The sequence below is a fragment of the Rhinoderma darwinii genome, chromosome 5 (assembly GCF_050947455.1).
Source record: "Rhinoderma darwinii isolate aRhiDar2 chromosome 5, aRhiDar2.hap1, whole genome shotgun sequence".
In the NCBI taxonomy this organism is placed as follows: Eukaryota; Metazoa; Chordata; class Amphibia; order Anura; family Rhinodermatidae; genus Rhinoderma; species Rhinoderma darwinii.
This window is the reverse complement of record NC_134691.1, coordinates 134,442,211-134,466,839: the sequence shown is the minus strand read 5'-3', so window position 1 is coordinate 134,466,839 and position 24,629 is coordinate 134,442,211. Positions and strand designations below refer to the sequence as shown.

At 38.3% G+C, this 24,629-nt stretch overlaps 1 protein-coding gene across 1 annotated transcript in view; it reads right to left on the bottom strand.

Moving 5' to 3' along the window:
* Window positions 1-24,629, bottom strand: part of NFATC1 (nuclear factor of activated T cells 1) — a 163,769-nt gene that overhangs the window by 59,626 nt on the left and 79,514 nt on the right. Inside the window, exons 7-8 of the mRNA XM_075828152.1 lie at window positions 23,311-23,366; window positions 22,877-23,009 (exon numbers count right to left, since the gene is read on the bottom strand). Of these exons, the coding sequence (XP_075684267.1) occupies window positions 22,877-23,009; window positions 23,311-23,366 (189 nt within the window). The remainder of the gene's footprint in view (window positions 1-22,876; window positions 23,010-23,310; window positions 23,367-24,629) is intronic.

The window sequence follows — 24,629 nt, the reverse complement described above, 5'->3', positions numbered from 1 at the left end:
CCTGCTCTCTGCTAGCAGTCTGTATCCAGCTACCTGCTACCAGTCCGTATCCTGCTACCAGTCTGTATCCTGCTGCCTGCTTCCAATCTGTATACTGCTACCTTCTACCAGTATGCATCCTGCTACTAAACTGTGGCATACCACCTGTTGACAACCAGTATCCCGCTGCAAGCCTGAGACCCGCTACCCGCTAAGAACTGTGACCTCAGACCTGTACCAGCCTGCTATGGTATCAACTATCTGTGCCTGAACCCACTGTGTACTTCACCATTGTCTCCTGGTGCTTTGGGCCAGCTGCTAATCACACCATGACCACCTCAGGAGGTAGCGATCTGGTAGTCTTCCTGCAGTGAAGTCCAGATCCCCATACGGGGGTTAAAGGGTGAGTACCAGGGAGGCTACTAGACAACGTACTTAGTGATGGCCCCTAGTCAAACCGGTTGAGTAACACAGTGGGTCCACAACTCACTGGTTATTACATGGCCTAAGAGATAAAAGCAGAAAAAAAATCATTCTTAGGCTACAATCACACGACAGTGAAAAACGGCCCGTGAATATTGGTCATCAAAATGTCCTATTTTTGGCCGTTTTCATAGCCAGACGGCTCCCATAGAAGTCAATGGATCAGTTTTTACTGGCCGTTTTTTAGGAAACAATCCTTGTACCAGCCGGTAAAAACTGATCCTGGCCGAGGACTTTGAGCGCTGAGCCCGGGGAAGCCCTTGAAATTACTGTCCATATAAGGACAGTGAAGTCAGGGCTTTCAACAATAGAATCCCCGGCCAGAGCATCGCAAGATCTGTGGCCGGGGACTTCAGTCTTGTAGATAGTACCCCTCCATAAGGATAGCCCCCCCTGCCTGAAGATAGCAAACCCCCCCATCCCCCATAGATAGCACCACTGTAGCTTCCTGTAGGAGCGGAATCCCCGGTGGTCAGACACCGCTCTGGCAGGGGATTCCGCTGCTGGAGAAACCCCCAGCGTCAGTATCCATATATGGATAGTGATGTGAAGGTATTACTCCTGGAGTGGAATTCCTGGCCCGCTCTGGCAGGGGATTCCGCTCTCCTAACGTCACTGTCCATATATGGACAGAGACGTCAGGGGCTCTATGAGGAATCCCCGGCCAGAGGGATTCCGCTCCTACAGTGAACTACAGTGGTGCTATCTACAGGGGAGGGGGTGTGACAAATGAAATCCATCCTTTTTTTAATGGCCATGAAAAACGGATGGCAAACAGATGACAAACGGTCATTAAAAACGGACAGACGAACTGGAAACGGATGAAAATTTAGAGACACACTGATGCAAAATGGCCATGAAAAACTGACAGTTCATCAGTTTTTAATGGCCATTTTTTTTTACTGTCGTGTGAATAATGAAGATAATAATATCAGAATTAGCTTTGCAAGCTACAAGGAGTAAAAGTTTACATACAACTATGTAAAATATCTAAGGTTACATGTTTTGTTGGTTACATGGTTACATGTTTTATTGTTTAAAGAGGCTCTGTCACCAGATTCTCAAATCCCTATCTCCTATTACATGTGATCGGCGCTGCAATGTCATAACAGTAAGAACACTGTGCTGTGTAAATGAATGGAGAGGAGTGCATGATGCTGATTGGTCACTGATTCGTCAGAATCATCCACTTCTATTCACTATGCCCAGTTAGAAAAACAAGTAAACACACCCAGTTAAAAACACAATACACGCCCAGTTGGACATACGAAAAAAAACACGCCCAGTTGTCCATTTCAAAGCTCATTTGCATATATATAAAATCGCTCATAACTTGGCCAAAAATTTACGTTTTAAAAAAAACAAAAAACGTTACTGTTATCTACATTGCAGTGCCGATCACATGCAATAGGAGATAGGGATTTGAGAATCTGGTGACAGAGCCTCTTTAAATACAGTTTTTTTTATTACAAATTGATATAATTTCCAGTGGATGTGATATAGCAATTACTAGATTTTTAACAAGTGTAAGCTATGAATGTAAAACCAAAAGTGGAAGCTGTTCCTTCACCTGTAAATAACCATGAAATGTAAGAAAAAGGGCTGTTGTTGTAACTGTACAATATAGTTTGTGTCTTCACAAATTAGCAGAACTCCATTATAAACCATCAGAGCCTGACCACATCCACTCACAGTAACATAGTTAGCTAAGTAATGCAGTCAATCAGAGTTAGGCTAATTTGAAAGATGTCATGGGGCAAACTATTGTTCAGTAATTTGTGAAAAATAAAAAGTGGATATACACTATATGGACAAAAGTATTGGGACATATTACACATACAGTAGTTTTTATGACATCCTATTTTAAATAGATTAGAATTAATATGGTGTTGGTCCCCCCTTTGCAGCCAAAACAGCCTCCACTCTTCTGGGAAGGCTTTCCATAAGATTTTGGAGTGTGTCTGTGGGAACATTCATGCAGAAGAGCATTTGAGAGGTCAGACTGATGTTGGACGAGAAGTTTTGGCTCTCAATTTCCATTCTAATTCATCCCAAAGTTGTTCAATGAGGGTTGAGGTCAGGGCTCTGTGCGGGCCTGTCAGGCTCTTCCACAGCAAACCCATCAAACCATGCCTTTATGGACAAGTGGTCAGACAAGTAATGTTCTCTTGGCATTCGCCAAACCCAGACTCATCCATCAGACTACCAGATAGAGAAGTGTGATTCGTCACTTCACAGAACACGTTTCCACTGCTCCAGAGTCCAGTGGTGGAGTGCTTTACACCATTCCGTCCAATGCTTGGCATTGTGCTTGGTGATGTAAGACTTGCATGCAGCTGCTCAGCCATGGAAAGCATGCCATGAAGCTCCCGGCGCACAGTTTTCGTGCTGATGTAAATGCCAGAGGAGGTTTGGAACTCTGCAGTTATTGAGTCAGAGGAGCGTTGGCGAAGTTTATGCACTATGTGCTTCAGCACTCGGCAACCAGACACTGTAACTTGACATGGTCTGCCACTTCGTGGCTGAGTTGCTGTGGTTCCTAAACGCTTTCATTTTGCAATAATAACACTCACAGTTGATTGTCGAATAGCTAGAAAGGAAGAAATTTCACGAACTGACTTGTTACTATTGTGGCATCCTATTAGAATACCATGCTCGAATTCAGTGTGCCCTTTAGAACGACCAATTCTATCACAAATATTTTTAAAGGCCGACTGCATGGCTAGGGGCTTGATTTTATACATCTGGGGATATGGGACTGAATGAAACACCTGAATTCATTGATTAAGAGGTGTCCCAATACTTTTGTCCATATGTCACATAGGAGAACAGAATCCACTTAATACAGTTGCCAAACTATAAACAAACTATGAAAAAAAATCATATTTCCATATACTTGTGTCCAAATGTTGAAATGTTGACAACATCCGCTTTATTTTAGATATACCAAAAAGCACTTATCTTCCCTTTCATTATCTCTTGGTTCTTTTCCTTGCTAATTCTTTGTGGATATTTTTAATACAATTCTCTACCATATATTTTATCTATCCTATGTAAATAATTGTCTTCATACTACATTTGACCTGCAACAGACTTTTCTGTATCTAGGGCTGGATATAATTCCCTAAAACCTACATTAGGCCACTGTTCTGTTTGGGCTCTGGTTTGTAATGTGAATTTGTTGTTAGTACTTTAAACTAATGGTAATAGTATATATGAAACATTAATTTATTTGAAATGGTCGTAATAGTAAGTAGCATAGTAACAAAGGTAGTTGTAAAGGATATTTTGTATCCCCCGAAACAATAATTTCACATATCTTATAACAAAAAAGGATACTATCCATATGTTACACCTGTGAAGCTTGTTAAGGGACCTACCAGGTAAGGGATCCCACTACTACTTTATCCCCTTGGCGACATCCACCTTACATATACGGCGAACATGCGCCGTCAAAATATGGCGCGGGTTCAGAAGCTGAGACCGCACCATGGCCCGGCGTTACCAGGAGTTATTAATAAAAATACCGACCGTTTAACCCAGACATGGGCAAACTACGGCCCGCGGGCCACATACGGCCCGTTAGGCTTTTTAATCCGGCCCGCCGAACTTGTCCAAGATATATCCGTCCTCAGCAGCTGCTAGTTCGCGCAGGAGGACGGATATATCCGTCCTGTGATCGCGCGGGTACTGACAGTTTACCCACGCGATCAGCGGCAGGAGCACGGCTGTTATACACAGCCTGGCTCCTGCTGCAACTGCCGGAATCGAAGCACGCGCCGATTCCGGCAGTTTAACCCATTAAATGCCGCTGTCAACAGTGACAGCGGCATTTAATGTGTTTGACAGAGGGGGGAACTCCCTCTGTCTCCCGATCGGCGCCCCCGCAAACAAATCGCGGGTCGCCGTCGGGTTTCCATGACAGCCGGGGGGTCTAACAAAGACCCCCAGGTCTGTCTTCAGCATCTGCCTGTTAGGCGATGCCAGAGGCATGACCTAACAGGTTGCCTGTCAGTTTTACACTGACAGGCAATAATGCTTTGGTATACGAAGTATACCAAAGCATTATATATGCGATCGGCACATCGCATAGTGAAGTCCCCTGGTGGGACTAAAAAAAAAAAAGTAAAACCGTTAAATAAAGTTTGTGAAAAAAAAAATAAAAAAAATTACAGTCAAAGTCAAATAAAACTACTTTTTTGCCCCAAAAAGTGGTTTTATTTAATAAAACGGTCAAAACAAATCACACATACACATATATGATATCCCCGCGATCGTAACAACTTGACCAATAAAATGAACACATTAATTAAACGGCCGGATGAACGGCGTCCAAAGAAAACGCAAAAAACAACGGCAAAATTCTCTCTTTTCTCCCATTCCCCCCATAAAAAATAAAATAAAAGTTAATCTATAAGTCCCATGTACCCCAAAATAGTACTAATGAAAACTACACATTGTCCCGCAAAAATCAATCCCACGTACGGCCACATCGACGGAAAAATAAAAAAATTACGCCTCTTGGAACGCGGCGATGCAAAAACAAGTAATTTTTTTCTAAAAGGGTTTTTATTGTGCAAACGTAGAAAAAACATATAAAACCTTTACACATTTGGTATCCCTGTAATCGTGCCGACCCATAGAATAAAGTTAACATGTTATTTACGCTGCATAGTAAACGGCGTAAATTTATAACGTGAAAATTAATGCTGGAATAGCTGCTTATTTTCAATTCTCTCCTAAAATAAAGTTAATAAAAGTTAATCAATATGTTATAAGCATCTAAAAATGGTGCAATTACAAAATACAACTCGTCCCGCAAAAAAACAAGCCCTTATACGGCTATGTCGACGTAATAAAAAAAAAGTTACGACTCTTGGAATGCGACCATGAAAAAACAAAAAATAATCCTTGGTCATTAACGTGCAAAATGGCCCGGTCATTAAGGGGTTAATGTGGCGCGTATTTCTCTTTATTTCACTTTAATTTTCACTTCGTTTCACGTCACCATTAAGCCCTTCGGTTTTCAAAGAGTACAATATCAGCCGTCACTTTGCCACGAAGCATGCAAACTATGCTAGCAAGCAGTCAACACAAGAACGGGCGGCTACTGCTCAGAGGTTGGCAGCTAATTTACAGAGTCAACAGAACTTTTTTCTTGATAAATCACAGTGCGTATGTTATTTTAATCTATTTACATTTCCTCCTCCCAGTATCTGCGAAATAGTATGTAAATGCCATATCTTGCATATTCCTTGAGACAAATTTATTAACTGATAAGGGCTATTTTTCACATTTGAAAGACAGTTAATAAATTGGGTTGTAGTGTTCTTACTGTGCTATGAGGTTTGCACACACTACATTTAATGCTTTAGTATATCCGGCCCAAACACTCCCTCCAAATGCTCCTGGCCCGGCCCCTCTGTCAAATTTTAGAACCCATTGTGGCCCGCGAGTCAAAAAGTTTGCCCACCCCTGGTTTAACCCCTCAGATGCTATTGCATGCAGCATCTGATTGAGTTAACAGAGGGAGGAAGCTCCCTCTGACCCCCGATCTCCCTCCGCGACAAAATCGCGGCGTGCCGATCGATTGCCATGGCAACTGGAGGCTTAGCTGAATTATCTTAGCTGAGTGTATTGCATGAGCGATCTATTAATATGAATAAAAACTACAACTTGCCATGCAAAAAACAAGCGCTCACAAAGTCCAATCAACAAAAAAATAAAAACGTTATGGCTCCCAAAATGTGGTGACACAAAACAAATATGCTTTTCAACAAATTGTTTCTGCATTGCAAAGGTAGTAAAACATAAAAATAACTATATAAATGTTTTATCGCTGTGTTTATGCTGACCTGCAGAATGAAGTTAACATGTCATTGTTACCGCACTGTGAACGGAGTAAAAGAAAAACACAAAAAACAATGGCGGAATTGCTGGGGGCGGTTTTTTATTCCACCCAACAAAATAATTTTTTAAAGTTTCTCAGTACATTATATGGTATGTTGAATGTGACATTGAACAATATAACCCATCCCACAAAAAACAAGCCAACACAGAGCTATGGGGCCAGAAAAATAAAAAAATGATGGCTCTTTAAGTCCTTAAAGCGTACCTAACTTTTCAGGTGACTTTTCAGAATGAGCTTTCATATATGTTTACATGAGGAATAACATTATTTCTGGCCATAATATAACTTGTACATGGTATTTTTTAGTAGTTTTCTCATATGCAGACATCTGTGTCTCCCCTTCTCCTGCTCCATCCTCCTGCTCCCCCTCCCCTCCCAAAAGACTTCAATAGGCAGCATGTCTGTGTCTCTCACTCTGCTCCCTCCTCCTGCTCCCCTTCCCCTCTTCAAAGACTTCTATTGGAAGGCAGTGAAGAGACACCCCCCACACTACCTGTAGTTTGTCTCCTCTGCTCTGTAACTAGGGATGGATTTTGCTTGGCAACGGGGTGAACGGCAAATTACAAGAAGGTAAACACCTAGTGGCAGTAACTTCTCATAGAATTTGCATGGATAAAACAACTACATTTTAACAGTAAATAAAGTACAAAGTTGATATATAACAGGTATACTATTAGATTAGCATAAGTTTTTTTTTAAATGTTATTGTCAATTTAAGGGTTAAAAGAATAATACATGGTACCCTACTGTCCATCATATTGTATGACAGAAATTATGTTAATGATTTCCTTCCATGGCTCACTATTACTAGTGGATAGGAAGAGCGATTTTCTGCAGAGCCACGACTAGCTCTATGACTAGCAACTCCTCTCTCATGAAATCAGAAGTTGGAGAGATAGGGGCCCATATGCCTCTGATCTATGGTTATATTTAAGTGCATCCAGAGTTCTAAGCATCATCCATTTTTTTGTGTGCACTAAAAGAATGCCACTTCAGTTGGGAAACAGCCATTTAATACTGTGTATCCAAAACAATATTTCAAAATGGCAACATTTTACATAGTTTTATACAGCTAGTAGAAGGTAAGCTGTTGTCCCATTCGAGCAGACCCCATAATAATGGGTAGAGAGGTCCATAACTATGAGAGCTAATGGCTGTATCTAAACAGGCACAATGAATAAAACTTGTTGGAAAACTGAGTGATACATCATATCATATTCTATCTTTCAGCTTGGGCCAAATTCATCTCTGTTCAATCACAGACATGTAAGTCTATATGTATAAGACCCTTTTGCATCCTAATTTTAAGTGGATCGCTTACACTACATGAAATAATATAGATTACCCAACTTAACCACATCTACATCCTGCTATAAGATTTCAGATTTTTATTTAATTACAATCCAAAATGGAGACATCATCGTATTAGGTGCCTCCATTTCAGTCAGTTTTGATTAATACTATGTTCTCAGAGGAGACCACATATTGATTTAAATTGAAGTCTACTCTAAGATCCCCAGTTACCTAAACAGTTACGTAGAAGTAAATTATCTGAAACATGTTTGGATAAACAGCTTTAAAAAACAAATTACCACACGATCGAAAAATGAAAACATTATTGTTGCATTTCTCACAAAAAATGACTTTGCTACCTGGTAACGTGAAGGCAAAAATCCTACTTTTAGTGACTGGATTTTTTTTTAAGTATTAAAAGGGGGGAAAAAAATAGAAAACATTATAAGATTTGCTTTTTGGCTTTAAATATACATACATTTCTAAGACTTATTTAGATTAGCATGGCTAGAGTCACTGTGCCAAGCTTGAAAATAGAAGAAATATGTAGACTTAGGGTATGTTCACACAAGGGCGTCCGTAACGGCTGAAATTACGGGGATGTTTCAGCCTGAAAACATCCCCGTAATTTCAGCCGTAACGGCATGTGCAGGCGCTTGAACGCCGCGTCCATTACGGACGTAATTGGCGCTGCTATTCATTGGAGTCAATGAATAACGGCTCCAATTACGGCCAAAGAAGTGACAGGTCACTTCTTTGACGCGGGCGTCTATTTACGCGCAGTCATTTGAACAGACAAACGTCTGCCCATTGCTTTCAATGGGCAGATGTTTGTCAGCGCTATTGAGGCGCTATTTTCGGACGTAATTCGGGGCAAAAACGCCCGAATTACGTCCGTAATTAGTGCGTGTGAATATACCCTTAAAGAGGATTTCTGAAGTGTATTGGTCACAGCACTGATTTTTTTTTGGAGAGCTGACCTTTTATGCAATGGAGGCTCCAATGAGAAGTTTAATGGAGTGGTGTGCGCTCTTGAGCACAGAGCTCTTCATTGAAGTCAGTGGCAGCTCCCATTCATTTTCAAGATATGTGGGGTTCAAAGCTCTAAGAGACCCCTGTGACATGTCTTATTAAGATCTCTATTTGGAAAACTCGAAATCTGTTAACAGTATATCTAAAGCATCTACAAACTATATATTTATAACAGGTAGCAACCAATCACACTACTGAATCTGACTGAACACAGGTAGTTTCTGATTGGTTGCTATAGTTCAATATATCTATATACCTCAATAGTGACTCATTTGATTTATAGACATTAATGGAGATTTACAAAAACTAGTGCATAATAAGTCAATGGTGTTACCCACAGTAGCCAATAATATTCCAGCTATCATTTTCTTAAGAATGTTGGAAAATAACAGCAACGGCCTAATAGATTTCTATGGTCTATGCCTTTCATCTTTGCACTAGTTTATCTTCTCCTCGCTGACCTAGACGTTGTATGATTAGGAAAATATACAATATATGGTCTTTTAGATGTACTTAAAGAGGCTCTGTCACCAGATTATAAGTGCCCTATCTCCTACATAATGTGATTGGCGCTGTAATGTAGATAGCAACAGTGTGTTTTATTTTGAAAAACGATAATTTTTGGGCAAGCTATCAACAATTTTAGATTTATGCTAATTAGTTTCTCAATGGACAACTGGGCGTGTTTTTACTTTTTACCAACTGGGCCTTGTACAGAGGAGTGTATGACGCTGACCAATCAGTGACCAATCAGCGTCATACACTTCTCATTGTTCCAGCCCAGCTTTTTCACTGCACAATCACACTGTGCTGTGGATCATGCTGAGCTGGAACAATGAGAAGTCTATGACACTGATTGGTCACTGTTTAGTCACTGATTGGTCAGCGTCATACACTCCTCTGTACAACGCCCAGTTGGTAAAAAGTAAAAACATGCCCAGTTGTCCATTGAGAAACTAATTAGCATAAATCTAAAATTGCTCATAACTTGCTCAAAAATGATAGTTTTTCTAAATAAAAACCACTGTTATCTACATTACAGCGCCGATCAGATTATGTAGGAGATAGGGCACTTATAATCTGGTGTCAGAGCCTCTTTAAGAAGAAGGCTGAGAAACTGGTCTCAGCAGACAGAAAACCTTTATTATCAGGGCTAAGTGAATAAAATATGCCAAATTTGCTTAGTGCTCTCTCTCATTTGTAAAATGCATTAAATAGTATAAAGTTTAGTCACAGCAAACTGTTCAGCTGGGCCAGCCAACAAATGAGGGTGTGGGCCTGAAATGTCAAAGTATAAAGAACCTATTCAGACTGCTTCCCCCACTCAGAAATCCAGGCTCAATATTTCGGGTAATGTAAAAGTTACAGAAGAAAGAAAACACATGTGAAATTTACTTCAATTCAGAAACAGAGCCAAACAAATGGCTGCAGGTGTTGCCTCTTTATAGAGACCGGCTTAAAACATTAATAGGTTTTAAGAAGTATTTAATCAGGTAGGCCTGTGTATACCTTTATTGCTGTTTGTTTAACACATTAAGCATCATGGGATTAAAAGTGAGCTTGTGTTGAAGCTTATTTGAAGATATTGTGCCCATTAAATATAGCTTATACAATAAATACATATACTAGTAAGAATTGGTTTAAATTATTTACGTCCCAGCTTAATACAATAACATTACTTGTCTAAAAAAAATTATTCAAGTTATTCTTTATTGATACCTTTAAAATATATCATTACCCGGTCATCTGATATAATAAGCGGGGAGCAGAGAAGAGGTACAACGTAAGAAGGCTATATGCTATCCCTTTAAGTACTATTGACAATTCTAACTACTAGCTAGCTCCTACAGTGTTACTAATACTAATTGTGTTCTAACCTAATGCGTTTTTTCACTATTTTTTATATATAGTGCGTCCGCTGGAGTTCAAACAGTAGACAAACATTGGCTGTCTAGACATTATTGAGTCTCCAATGATCAAATTCTGGAATTTTAGCATGATACAATTGTATAATATTCAAACTAGCTATCATCCAGAAGAAGTTAAACCACCTCTCTAGTCCCACCTATTGGAGGTAGCTTCCCTGTAAGAGCCTTGAAACAAGACTAGGGATTCTAACTAAGCCAGATGGCACTAGAGAAATGGTTTTCCTTCTTCTGAAGGAGCGCTAATATACATACTATTTACTATGGAGCACTGATTGTAAGACTCCATACCAGCTGCATCTCTTCACCGAGAACCAGCACCCCCTAGCACAACTGTAGAATAAGCATACTCTTATGCTACTATCCATAAAGAACATTTACCTAATTTGTTAACTTACATGAAGTGTTAAAAATAATTCTGCACTGTGAATGTTTATTGTGGTTAATGATAAAGAAACCATTTTAGCAACTATTGACATTTGGTGCAAACTTGTGGATGACTAGTGGAATATGATGGTTAATGGATTCAGCTGAAATGTAGCAACTATGAATATGCACCTTTTTAACACCGTGTTGTTTATAGGTCCATATATTTTTATATCTATATTTATTTTTCCTTAAACAGAGCTACAAATCCCGTGCTTCACTTTACACAGTCATAGCGTTAAATGGACTAAGATTTAAAAAAACTTTAACATAGATCAATAGTACAAGCAAATGATGAACCATCAGCTCACTGAGGGATCAGGTTACAGCTGCCCATAGAAGTCTATGGAGAGGGGAGGAGCGAGCAGAGTGAGAGAGAGGCACAGACCTTGCCGCAGCTGCTCATAGTAAGTGTTATATATAACTACAGTGCTTGATTCACAGCTAAACTGCTCGTTTCTGCTGTATAATGTGCCCCATGGTGCTGCTGCTTTTATATATGTAATAGAGATCGGAAAGCAGGATTCTCCTGTTCTCTGTGTTCAGTGTAGGGCACACATGATAGCAGTTAGGCTACACCCACTTGTTCAGAGAAAACGGAGAACTGAAGATTAGAGACTGATGAAAAAAATTCAGAATACAAGTCATATAATGTAAAGATATAGTGGTATTCCTCATATACACACATATGACACCTAAAAGGTAAGGAAAGCTTTAACTGATAAAATTCTGGCTATCTGTAACCTCCATTAGAGGTAGCTACTGTATGCCGTTTTATTACTGAGTTGAATGTAAAGTGCAAATTGTAAGCTTAGCTTCAGGTAGCCAAATAATTTTGCATTTAACACTGGCAATACAGGCGATTTGGAGCTCTGTATAAGAAAAAACGATTTCCAGCCACTATAAAGATAAATGAATCAGAACAGAGGTTTGGATGAAACCTATTTAGATGAAAAAAGCAAAATGGAGTTTACAGATGGACATTCAGTTTTAAGGGGTTGTACAAGAATCAAAAATTATCACCTATCTACCGAATAGGTGATAATTGTCTGTTCATCAGCGGCCCACAGCTTGGACCCCTACTAATCGTGAAATCAGGGGGCCCGCTCCCCCCCTGTTCCTCCTCACTACAGGGGGTACAGCAATCAGACAATTATCACCTATCTTGTGAATGCATGCGCCTGTCACTCCGTTTAATGTCTATGAGAATGATATAAACAGCAAAGCACTGCACTTGAGTATTTCCATCAATCCCCTAGACTTTTAATTGGGTGGCAGCATGCATGCTCGACTGCCGCTCCATTTAATGTCCTTCTTGCTGCGGTCGAGCAGTGAGGAGGAACAGGAGATTTGGGAACCCTGTTTTTGCGTTCAGTGGGGGTCCCAGCAATCAGACAATTATCATCTATCCTATGACAGGGGATCATTTGTGATTCTGGGAAGCTAGTAAAAATGCTAAAATGTATTCATATTTTTGCTAATGTGGGAAAAGGTTTTCTATGCACAGATCCCCTATTCTACTTGTATATGATCACCCATGCCGTAACTGAAATATTCATGACAGAGTATCGCAAAATCTTGGTTTTTTTTTCAAAGCTGCTCGTCTCGCGCCACACATCTCAGGATATGTGGAGATTAGAGAAAAGGTAAGGAAGGACATATCTGTACTGTAAATGCAAAAGTAAAGAACTGTAATGCTTAAAAAAGTATTAATTATACCTTTTATTTCAGCTAAGTTTTGTTCTGGTGACTGAAAGTATTTAAAAGTAACTTTGAAAGTTACATATATGGAATGCAGACAATGAGCGCAGGTAAGAATAGAGCGTTATGTGTCCACTGACTGGCAGTCACAGTGAAAGGGTGCTTGTTGTTAATATGTCACTGAACTCTCCAAAAGATAAATTTAGGTCTCAGGAAGGAAGTCGAGTGGGCGAAGTGATGACGAAGATCTGTATTTGGTACTGCTCACCAATTTCAGAAAAAGTGCATTTCACTTTTTATATACAAATATATTCAATAACATATAATACACCACAAACGACATATTAGCAGCAGTTTTTGTTTTTAAAAATTAAGAATAAAAACCAGCGTAGGTGGCATATGAGAGCAGCCTTGCTACTGCCACAGAAAAACAGAAAACTGTTTAAATAATCACAAAGGTTTACTACTCATGAAGACATCCTAATTCATAAAAAAAATATCTCTTTTGTAGATGAGTCCATCATTCCTCCGTTTCATAACATGCGTCATCTAGGAGACTACATGCATGGGTTTTGCTATCCTTTTCTCTTCCACTTTTCTTATAGGGTAGAGCATGGATTAAACAGGATATTAAACCAACTATTATTTATTATTATCATGTTATATCATTATATTGGTGCAAATGTCTATGTATTTAATATACCATATTATCATGTAACTGCATTGTCACTGAAGTCTCTCCTAGCAACCTGCGCATGCAACTCCAAGGCATAGAAGCGTCACGCCATGTGCCATTTAAAATACTGGTATCTTCCTTCATTTCAGAAAGGTCCCCCGCCAGAGCCCGGGTGCCACTACTACCACTGCACTCCTGTTCATAAGCTGCGTCTGCTAGTACAGCTCACACTATTCACTATAGGCTGAGCTGCAAAGCTAGATACTGTCCATGGAGAAGACTGGTGCTGTTTGTGGGAACAAAGCAGACCATTTTTTTCTCTCATTCAACCCTTTTAAGAAGCAGTAATTTTAAAGCTCCCTAATCTGATGTATATATATATATATATATATATATATATATATATATATGTAAATATACATATATATATATATATATGTATCTATATATATATATAATATATTATATATATATATATATATATATATATATATATATATATATATGTATAAAATACATGAGGCTATGATATAAATGTGGCCTCCACATGCTGTACAGCAGACAATTTTTCTGACAAATATAAAACTCCCTGCCAAGCATTTAAGAACATTAGTCATTGGCTTGAGCTATAGAAAGTATATAGCCTGTACACGACTAAACTGGCCTTGGCCAAGTGATTCTGCCCTTTTTTTAAGCAATCAGTGGGGGTGCAAGCTCTGGAGGACCACTGACCAAAACTTGTGACAGGATACGTTTTCTAAAATTACAGGTACACTTTAAGTCACATATATAATTTTTTTTAATTTATTTTATATTATACCTACACTATACGGCCAAAAATATGTGGAAACTGGAATATCACATCTATATTTGCATAGTGAAGAACTCATTTAAAATACAAAACCATTAATATGTAGTTGTTCCTCACTTTACTACTATAACAGCCTCCACTTTTCTGAAAAGAATTTCCAGCAGATTCTGGACGATGAGAATTGGATTTGTTGCATTCGGCAAGAAGAGCTTCATTGAGGTTTGGAATTGAAGTCAATTGCAATTCATCTCAAAGCTGATCGGTGAGATTGAGGTGAGGGCTCTGTGCACACCAGTCAGGCTCTTCACCACTACTCGGCAATTCATTTTTTATATGGATCTAACTTTGTACCCTGATTAATTGTCATGCTGACACTGGAAAGGGCCTTATTAACTCATGAAGTTGGAATAACATAATTCTGTAGAATGTAATATCCTAAAGAATCAAGATTTGATCTCAAGGTAACAGCTCAAACCAAGAACAACGTCAGACCACTATTCCTTCTTCATCAATATCAATTTTACCTTTTGTACAAAGCATTCAGTAGGAAGTCTTTTATTGGCACCAGCCATACCCAGATTCGTATGCCAGACTGCCAAGATAAATAGTCAGGTTTATCACTCCAAAGAACAAGAATAATAGTGTGCTTTACACCATTCCATCTGATGCTGGGCATTGCAGATGGAGATCTCTGGCTTCTGTTCAGCTGCATGACCATGGAAACTATTGTGGTGATACCGCTTCTAGAGGCCGTTTTTAACTTGGTAGTGAGTTTTGTAAGAGTGAACAGTAGATTTTTATGCACTATACATTTCAGAACTCGGTGATCTTGTTCTGTGACCTTGTCGTCGTCACTATGAGAAATGGATTTCATTAACATTTTTATAAATTTTTATATCAATAGGCTTAAGTGTTGTCGAATCACATTTCTTGGAGTTTATGTAGAATTCGCCTGGTATTGACATAACACTAGTCCATATCTGAAGCAGTGCTGCTGCTCTAATCCCCCTTGTTTTTCAGGAGTGCCATGTTTATTAAAGGTCAGAGCTCTCTAGTTCGACTTACTCTATTGACGATCTATGGAGACTGCATGGTTGTATGCTTGAATTCATGCAACGGTTAGTCATGGGTGTGGCTGAAATGAAGAAATACACTAATAAGCAGGGCTGTGCACATACTTTTGGCCATGTATCTACATGTATAGCCTATGAGGGAAGTGATGTGTCGTGGGCTGGCTTGGTGGGTATATAAGGTGTTTGAGAGGCTGCATGAACACCCACTTGTTTTTGCCATGGGTAAAGGGGCGATTTATCAGAGTTTCAAAAAGAGATGATTATTGGCTTTCCGGCCAAGGGTGGCAGTATTTCTCAAATAGCTCATTTTGTGAACTGTTCGCGTGCTGCTGTGGTGAAAGTGTATCGTGAGTGGACAAATGGCACCATTGGGAATAACCAACATGGAAACTGCCAGACTACCACGTGCCATTGATGTGAGAGGTGAACGTCAGATACAAAGGTGCGCGAGGACCAAACAACAAGCTACAGTGGAGCAGCTCACCGTGAAAATCAACCAGACGTGTGTCTAAAATAACACTTCAGCGAACCCTACTGCATGATCCGAAGCAGACGGATGGTCACTGCTCCTATGCTAACAAAGGTGCATCGGAAAAAAAAGCTTCAATTTACGCGGCAGCATCGGAATTGGACCACCGATGATTGGCAAAGGGTTGCCTTTTCTGATGAGTCACGTTTTCTGCTTCATCAAACTAATGGATGCTGGCATATCAGACGAGAAACATCAGAAAACAAACACCCGGCAACCATTACTGGAAGAACACAAGCTGGTGGTGGCAGCGTTATGGTCTGGGGAATTTTTTCATGGCATTCTCTGGGCCCACTCACCCATGTGGAAGGCACTCCGAACCGATTTTGGTATGAATCCATCAATGCAGATCACGTCCACCCATACATGTGGTTTGTCTTCCCTGGGGCAGATGGAATCTTCCAGCAGGACAATGCGACATGTCACACGGCTAGAAATGTCAAACGGTGGCTGGAAGAGCACGACCAAGACTTTCAAGTACTTCCCTGGCCCCCTAATTTGCCAGATTTTAACCCCATTGGGAATCTGTGGGACCACCTCGATCTTCTTGTTCACTCTATGGATCCTCTCCCACGCACCCTCCAGTAAATGTTGGATGCACTGCAGTCAGCATGGCTCCAGATACCTGAGACAACCTACCAGCAGCTTATTGAGTCACTCCCAGCCCGTCTAGCTGCTGTTCGTGCTGCACACGGCGGTTACTCTGGATATTAGCTGGTGCTCATAATAATGTGACTCGACTGCGTATATGTATATATAACACACAAATAAATTTTGACTGCGGCTCCAATCTAGTCCCTTAAGGTAAAGATAACTTGCCAAGACACACACATCAGAATTTAAAGTATGTCTCTTCATAGATATGGCCATAAAAACGTAATACACTGTACTATTGTAATATATTGTGTAAATCTATTGATCATAGCTGTGTTATAACTGGCCAATAAATCTACTTTTCCTTAATCATCAAAAGTCCAAACTGACATCCCACGGTCACATAAGGTTACCTCATCTTAAATTAAGCGCTCTAATTTCAGCTGTCGTGAAAAATGTCTTTAACACAGTCTTTTCAGTTGAGCCATATGTCTAAAGCACAGTGCTCAAATAATAAGACTTAGTAGTTTACTATAATTTGGCACCCATTATTTAAAGCCTAAGATTTCTTACATATACATCCAACTAAGTAAGCACATGGTAACTATTTGCTGGGTGATTTTAAGCTTTTATAGCTGGTGAGATCAGACATACATTTTCTTCAGAATCTCAGGAGTTTAACTGTAGTCACAATGTGAGATCACATGGTAAAGACTAAGCATCTGGACTACCAGCTAGGGGTTACTTCATGACTAGATTTATTTCTACAGTTTGAGGGGGATTTATTAATACTGTCCTAAGTTATACAGAATAAAACTAGACCAGACTGTGCCAAATTTATCACAATGGTTGGCGCAACTTGCTAGACTTGTTAGATCTTTTGTGTAAGAAAAAGGTACATACCATTAATGAATGTGTTGCATTTTAGGATTTCTCTTTGCCACACCCCTTATATAAAAACTTTTCCAAACTGTTTAGTAAGATGTACCAAGTGTCCAAAACACATAATAAATTTGGCGCACAGAATGTACGCCAGGTTACTAGAACAATTTGAGCCAGAATTCTGGCATATTTTTCTTGGTAAAGCGCCCCTTTGTTTTTACGCTTTTAGTGGTACAGTGAGGTTTTGGGTATAGTTGGTTAAACCCATTGTTATGTCAAGTTATCCAATTTTTTTTAAACATAAGAGGACAATACCATTGTACAAATTTCAGTTCATGTTACAGTGAAAAATTGTGGTGGTATTGTGTCAGTATTAATGAAGCCTTAGGTTGTTACAGAATTCTAGCTGTTAAAACCAGTACATATAATGGTCCACCAGCCACCATTTTACTGTAATGGGTTAAGTACGTTTTTGTTTATTTAACTAGGAGCAATTCCATCACTATTGCTTATTTTCTGAAATGTAGTCCTCCAGGTAACATTTTTCAAGTACTTCTCTGTCTGTCTACACATCCAGTATGATTGATAATGCACACTTCACTTATAGAGGAACTTGATTTTGCCTGCACATACAATGTCCATTCTCTTTCGACCAGTGATATACTGTACACTCTCCTATTTAGTGGGTTTTGCAGTGTACATTCCCTGGTTGATCGTTGTATTGAGTCTAGGCTCAGCTCCACAGGTACTTAGCAACGTATGATATATATTTTCTGGTATCTATTGGCATATATAGAAGCTGCCCATAGTGCTTTATATCTGGTTTTTTTTTATTCCTTGGTAGCAATTGAATTATGTACTGTTCCATGTGTGGTGGTCAATGGTTTCTTTACTGCCACGCTTTGGTGATCTGTGGCACATTCAGTTTGTTTCCTTGGGGCTACTGATATATAGTGTCCATTCTTCTCTTATCACTGCCCATTATTATGTATTCAGTAATGTTCCCTTCTACACAAGCCACCTCCATCCTACTGCATTCTCTCTTTAGCATAGCAATATACTAGCCAATACTAGTATAAAATAACAACTATTACAATTTCTAAGTAAATAACTAATGTTCAAAACCTACTTGATCTATAGTAACATCTATAATAACAACATTTCAAGAATGTAATCAACAGCTTTTCATAGCTAAAGATTTTTACTATAGTTTGGATTACCTTTCCATAAATCTATTCCTCATTCTACATTTACCAATATACCAGACATATACTTTAATTTAGACTTAAATCTGTTTTGGGGTAAACCAGTCAAAACAAAATCTGTGGTTACATAATTTATGTTAAAGAAATAAGATAACATTGAATATTTTTATTTTGTTCTCAATGAGAAAATATTGTTCCTCATATGGTAGCTTGCAGTTGTTTGCCAGAAAGAAATTGAATGTTGTACCCTATCTTAGTAAACAAGGGCTGTTCACTTTCTTCTATAACATGCAGTATAAAACTGACTGCTGACTTCAAGGCAGCTTCTTGGAAAATTATTTAAAAATAAAATATTTGAGAATAATTGCAAGAAAGTGGGCAAGAATAAATATCAATATGGCAGTATGTTTAACTACGATTAGAAATATGTCTGGAAAAGAGCAAAAGTGCCAAAGAGAAATATGTTGTTTTTTTCCTGCATTTCCCTTTATATAGAATATTATTAATATTTAATGAAAGATGAACAATAGATGAAAAAAACGTTGATGTGTAGATAATAAAAATGCATAGAAGACGCATATCACATCTTAAATAGGACGTCCTCTTACTTCTTATGATATGACAGGTCTCCATGGCTCCCACATTGATAGAGCACTATAGTGTCAGAGAACAGATTATTTCAGCACCTTGAGACAATGGAACCTAGTTGTCATCTTAAAACTCACAACTATCCTGCTGTGCGGCATTAAAGTCATTAATGGATACGATGTATCTCCCTAGGATGGGACAAAATATGTGCATTATAAAAGAAATATAAAAGATTTTAGCAATATACTTTTGTAGTGGGGGTATAAGCTAAATCCCTCATGGGTTTACTTTATTATACGAAGAATAAAAAAAAAAGAAAAGTCTGGCCAAAGAAGTTGGAAAACCATGATCTGTTGGATTCTTTAGCCAGTTAGTTGTAATCTGAAGTTGATGTTATAAAAGAGCATCCACAGGGATGCTTCTCACTGTTGGGTGACTGATCAGTTGTCATGCTTCCATCTCAAGACTTTGGTTAGCTTAAAGGGGTTTTCCAGCCACTAAAAATTGATGGCCTATCCTCATTAAAAATCCTATTTCTCCTATGCATTTCCATTGAACTGAATGGGATAAAAGGCTGCAATACCTGTGAATCACCGCTAAATGCGTGTCGACGATTCACAGTGAGCAAAAATTTGGACCCCAACCCATCAGCTATTGATGGCCTATCCTGAGGATAGGCCATCATTTTTTAGTGGCTGGAAATCCCCTTTAATTTGACAGTATTTCTGTGTCCAATCTGTTAACACATCAGTTACTTATTTTCTTATCTGCGTTTTTTAAGGTACTTGTTAAACTTTTGTTAAAGTTTGCCCTCAACAATGTCACACAAAGAACCTCCACTATCTCTCCTCTGTATAGGCTATGTCCTCAAGGAAATGTATAGAGAGAATTTTCACCTTTCACTTTCACAGAAGGGGAGCACTATTTAAAAACACATACACAAAAAAAAAAAAGAACATGGAACACCTCTAAACACTTTGATCTGAAGGTGCATCTAAATCTAGTCAGGAAGAACAACATTTCATAGGCTATGGTCAATGAGAACCGTTAAAATATTTTGAACCAGGACCAGTTTGAGAATATCTAGGCCATTGTAATTTCACTACTTCCTCATCCTCTAAACCTGTTAGGTTTATGAGTACTTGTGTACCCCACCAGGTTTCTTACTCATCATTGGTTCTCTTATTAAGCTTCAACACAAAGTTGAGATCCCCTTCCCTACTTTCTCCTCTTTGTAACTTTGTTGTCTTTACTTTAGCTCATTGTTCTACCTCTATCTTCAATTACGTTGACTGCAGGCCTTGAGGTATGGTCTATATACTGTATCCATGACACTTATTATACCTATGGTTGCATTATTGTCTTTGTTTAAATGGTCAAACGTTGTATGTGCCCTACCTTTCACGTTTTTTACTTATCTGTGATTTTACTGTTATACTCATATTTGTGAAGTAATGTTTGTCTTTGTCAGGTTTTTCTCTGTATTAACCAGTCACCTCTAACCTCTATTCTATGAGAATTAAACATTTGCCTTCTTCTTCCGAATAACAGTGTGAGACCAAACTATTATTTAACTTTTAAAGTAGGGGAATGAATAAATATATAAAAAAACAACAAAGGAACGTTGAGGTTAGCGTGAGAAAATATGCACAGTAAAGAAGTGCAGTATTTAGCTTGTTTATAGGTTGTACATAAAAAGGAAAGTATAGGTACTTAAAATGATCAACATTAGAAACAACTCTGCAGTTCAGTAAATAGCTGTCCTATGGATATCTCATTATGATTAAGGCCACATACAAACTACAATTTCATATATGCATATCATAGGCTCTGAGTCTGTCTAGAATGTGAGATGAAACCCAACCCAATGGCCACCAGCTACAGTCCCGGCAAATAGCATTACTCAGTAATACGCAGTATGCATGACATGAAGAGCTGATTGCATATTACAGGAAAGCATGTGAACTTGAAATGACTCACTATACCACCATCGGTTCATTTCTCTATACCACTATATAATAGTGTGATTAATACACCAGGGAGTATTTCTTATAAGGAAGATGTCATTTTGAAAGGACTTTTTACAAAGACCATATTTTTCAAAGTTCCTTTCTCGCCGCATACCTGAGACTTTTTACTGTACATAATCCACTTAATGCCATCTGTTTATAAAATCAACCTGTTTATTTTAATAAAACAAATGAAATTTACAATTTGATCTTCATTGTACAAACATAATTCACAAAGTATAATTCAATTCACAAAACTGATGTTCAAAAGTTAAGCTTTAAATAATGTCTTAGAACCTGTCCCCATGCAGTTTAAGTTGTGATGGAGGGCAAATCACTAAAAGAAATATACTCGATTTTATCCCATAAAAGTCATATATTACACAACCTTGGTACAGTTTCTATAGAAAATATAAGGTATACACTAAGCAGCACAATCATTTAAATGCCCAGAATGTAGAGTTAACAATTAGTAAAGAGCTGAAATTTACCGTCTACTTAATGCCTTTCTCCAAATGCTTTAGTTATTTTTCTGCCCCAGACCTATATTTATGATGTGACCCTAATAAGCATAAATATTGTTTCAGGCAGTAACTACAATGTTGGTGCCTATTAATATTTTTGTTGCCAATTTACCCTTTAAATTCTTAAAACTTATTTGAAGAGTTCGGCTATATCTCTTCATCAGCAATTTTTTTTATATCTTATGATATGATACATGCAACAATAAAAATCGTAATTGCAGTAATATGAGCTGCAAACAATGTGTTGTGATTGTTTACAAAGAAAGACAAGTTTATTTTACATAGAAATCCAAAATATCTTACAATGGAATTTTTTAAATTTCAAAAAAGAATACATGGGGTGAAGGTTTCACAAAAAAAAAATATATTATAAAAAAGAATTTATATATAAAAGTAATTTCCATGTGTGTGTGTGTTCATGATGTGTTAGATTGTACTAACTTAATCAATAAGGAAACAGCGCAATTATTACCATGCACCAATCTCAACACACATGAGGTAGCATGGCTCAGATCCATGTTCCAGTAAGGAGGCCATGTAAACATAAATATCAAGATTCTAGCTGAAGATTGCTAGACCTCTGCCCCGCAAAGGTTTGTCAAAAAGAGTCTTTGTTTCTTCCCCAGTCACACCCAGATCAGCAACAGCTGTTGTGCTTCTAATTTTGCATCGACTACTGCCAAAACAGCGGGTGAGTCCTTTCTTCCTATTCCCACCCTTTTCTTCCCAGCCCACCCCGGGTGCCGAGAAAATGCAATCTTTCAAAGCATAACTTGTTCTAACGTAGACTAAATGCAAACAAAAATCTTTTTAAAAAAAAGACATTCCCAAAATAATACCAATCATTGTTTGTTTGAGCTCACAAACACAAGCGCTGTATAAGTCTCATGCAAAAGAAATATCGTCCCCTGAACTGTATCCTGTAGATTTGAGCCCTCAAGGAACTGCGCCATTTAAAAGGTTTGGCTACCTTCAGAGTATGTGTTTTTGGCACCAAATAGGATGTTTGCAAACGGGAAGGTCAGGTAGTATGCTTTTCAGATTAGCCAGAACAAAACAAGCAGTTCTTTCTAACGAGATTGCAACTTTCCCTCATCCACCAGGAGCAGTTAAGAAAATGCAGAGCCTTGATTTTCTTAAACACGGTTTTACAACAGACATTTCTGTACTTTAACAAAATTGCAAGCACCCAGCTTGAGATATATAAGAAACACTTTCATGAGTCATTATGTTACCATTGGCTGGCAGATAGTTGAATTGCTGGTACTGGCTTCTTTTCCTCTTTCCATTGCAGACGTAAAAATTGACTTGAACCGGGCTGGATATTCTCTGATTGCGGAATGGTGGGATCTCCACGACTAGTGAGTTCTGGAATTAAAAAGTAAAATGCAATTATTAATATTTAATAATTCATCACACATATTTTCCTCTATGAATTAAAAACCATGGTCTTATAGCATTGGTTGGCTCAAATCCCTCAATGAAAACCCAGTTCTGTTGATAGTATGTGTATGGGGGGTCTTCATTCTCCTTGATGGTACAGCTAGTAACACTTCCATTCATTTTCATTTCTTGTTTAAAACAATTAATAAACTGTGCGTGATGGAATTCCCCACAGATACGGACAATGATGCAGTTCTAGGATTTTTTTATAAATAATTATACTTACAGGCTTGAACATTTCCTTGTCAGTTTTGGCTTCCATTTCCCATACATGATGGCCATCTAAAATAGAAAAAGAAATGTGGTGTTAGCCAACTACACAGGTACACATTGTTTACATTACATTTTGTATATTGGTTACACAATGCTGGTCACTACTGTTTGTGGAGATTTATTAAAGATGTTTGATTTAAATGTATTTATTGTATTTATGTATTTAGATATACTTATTTAAATAAATACCATATATTTAAATGCAAAATGTCACTAAGGCCCTGTTCACATGTGCGTCGGAGGCTCCGTTACAGATTCCGTTGTTTTTGCAGGAAAAATAGTGCAGCATGCTGCGCCAATTATTCTGGCATTATGACAGAAACCCGATGAAACCCATTAAAGACAATAGAATCCCTCGGACATCGCTGTTTTCCGTAGTGTGACGGATCTGTCACTTCCTGTTTCTCGTTGTTCTGCTTCTATGATGGAGCAGAACAACGGAACCCGGAACGCAGATGTGAACAGGGCCTAATAAATATGCATCGTATGCGAAGAATAATAAAAAAGAATAATAAGTGTTTTATGAGCTTTTAAATTGCTTGATAAAACTAATATGCAGCACTATCAATCTCTGCTGCTGAATGTATTGAACCAGAAGTAGAACTTGTTCCATATATTGAAGAAGTTCTCATTACAAAATTTTAGAAAGCAATAATGCTCTTCCCTGGATGACAAAGGATTTTCATGTATCATGTTGCAACTTAGTGAAATTTGTACATCTAGATGGCAGTGGTTCCAGCTCTGTGACTGGCAGCATGAGGTGACTGGTAGTAAACAATGTGCTTTGCAATGAATTAACATGTATTTTGTCTGAATGTGCAGTGATACAAAAATTTTGGAATGCACATCAGGCAACTGATTTTTACATGTACAAGTATAAAACTATTTAGCAGATCATTTATAATCTAAAATGACCAATTGCATTAGAACTAGTGCTAAATAAAGGTCAGAAATATAAGGCAATTTAAATTTGCCAAAATATTCATCTGTAATTGTGTACTTTTTTGAAAAAAATACGTCAACACTCTGCATACCTTTATTGTGAACTTTTTTTTCCAGGTTTTGGAAATGTCCTTTGGCACAAACTATGGTATGAAATCATTTAAGAAAAGGGATCTCTGTTATGTCATCCTTTCCATTATCATACGCTGCTGGTTCGAGTGGAATGTTTTTCCTTCTTTAGCCTTTCATTTACATTTTTTCAGCAGAAGACTGCATTTTTCTACTCTCCACTATATCTGAAATGGGCAGCCAGTGAATAACGCAACCCCC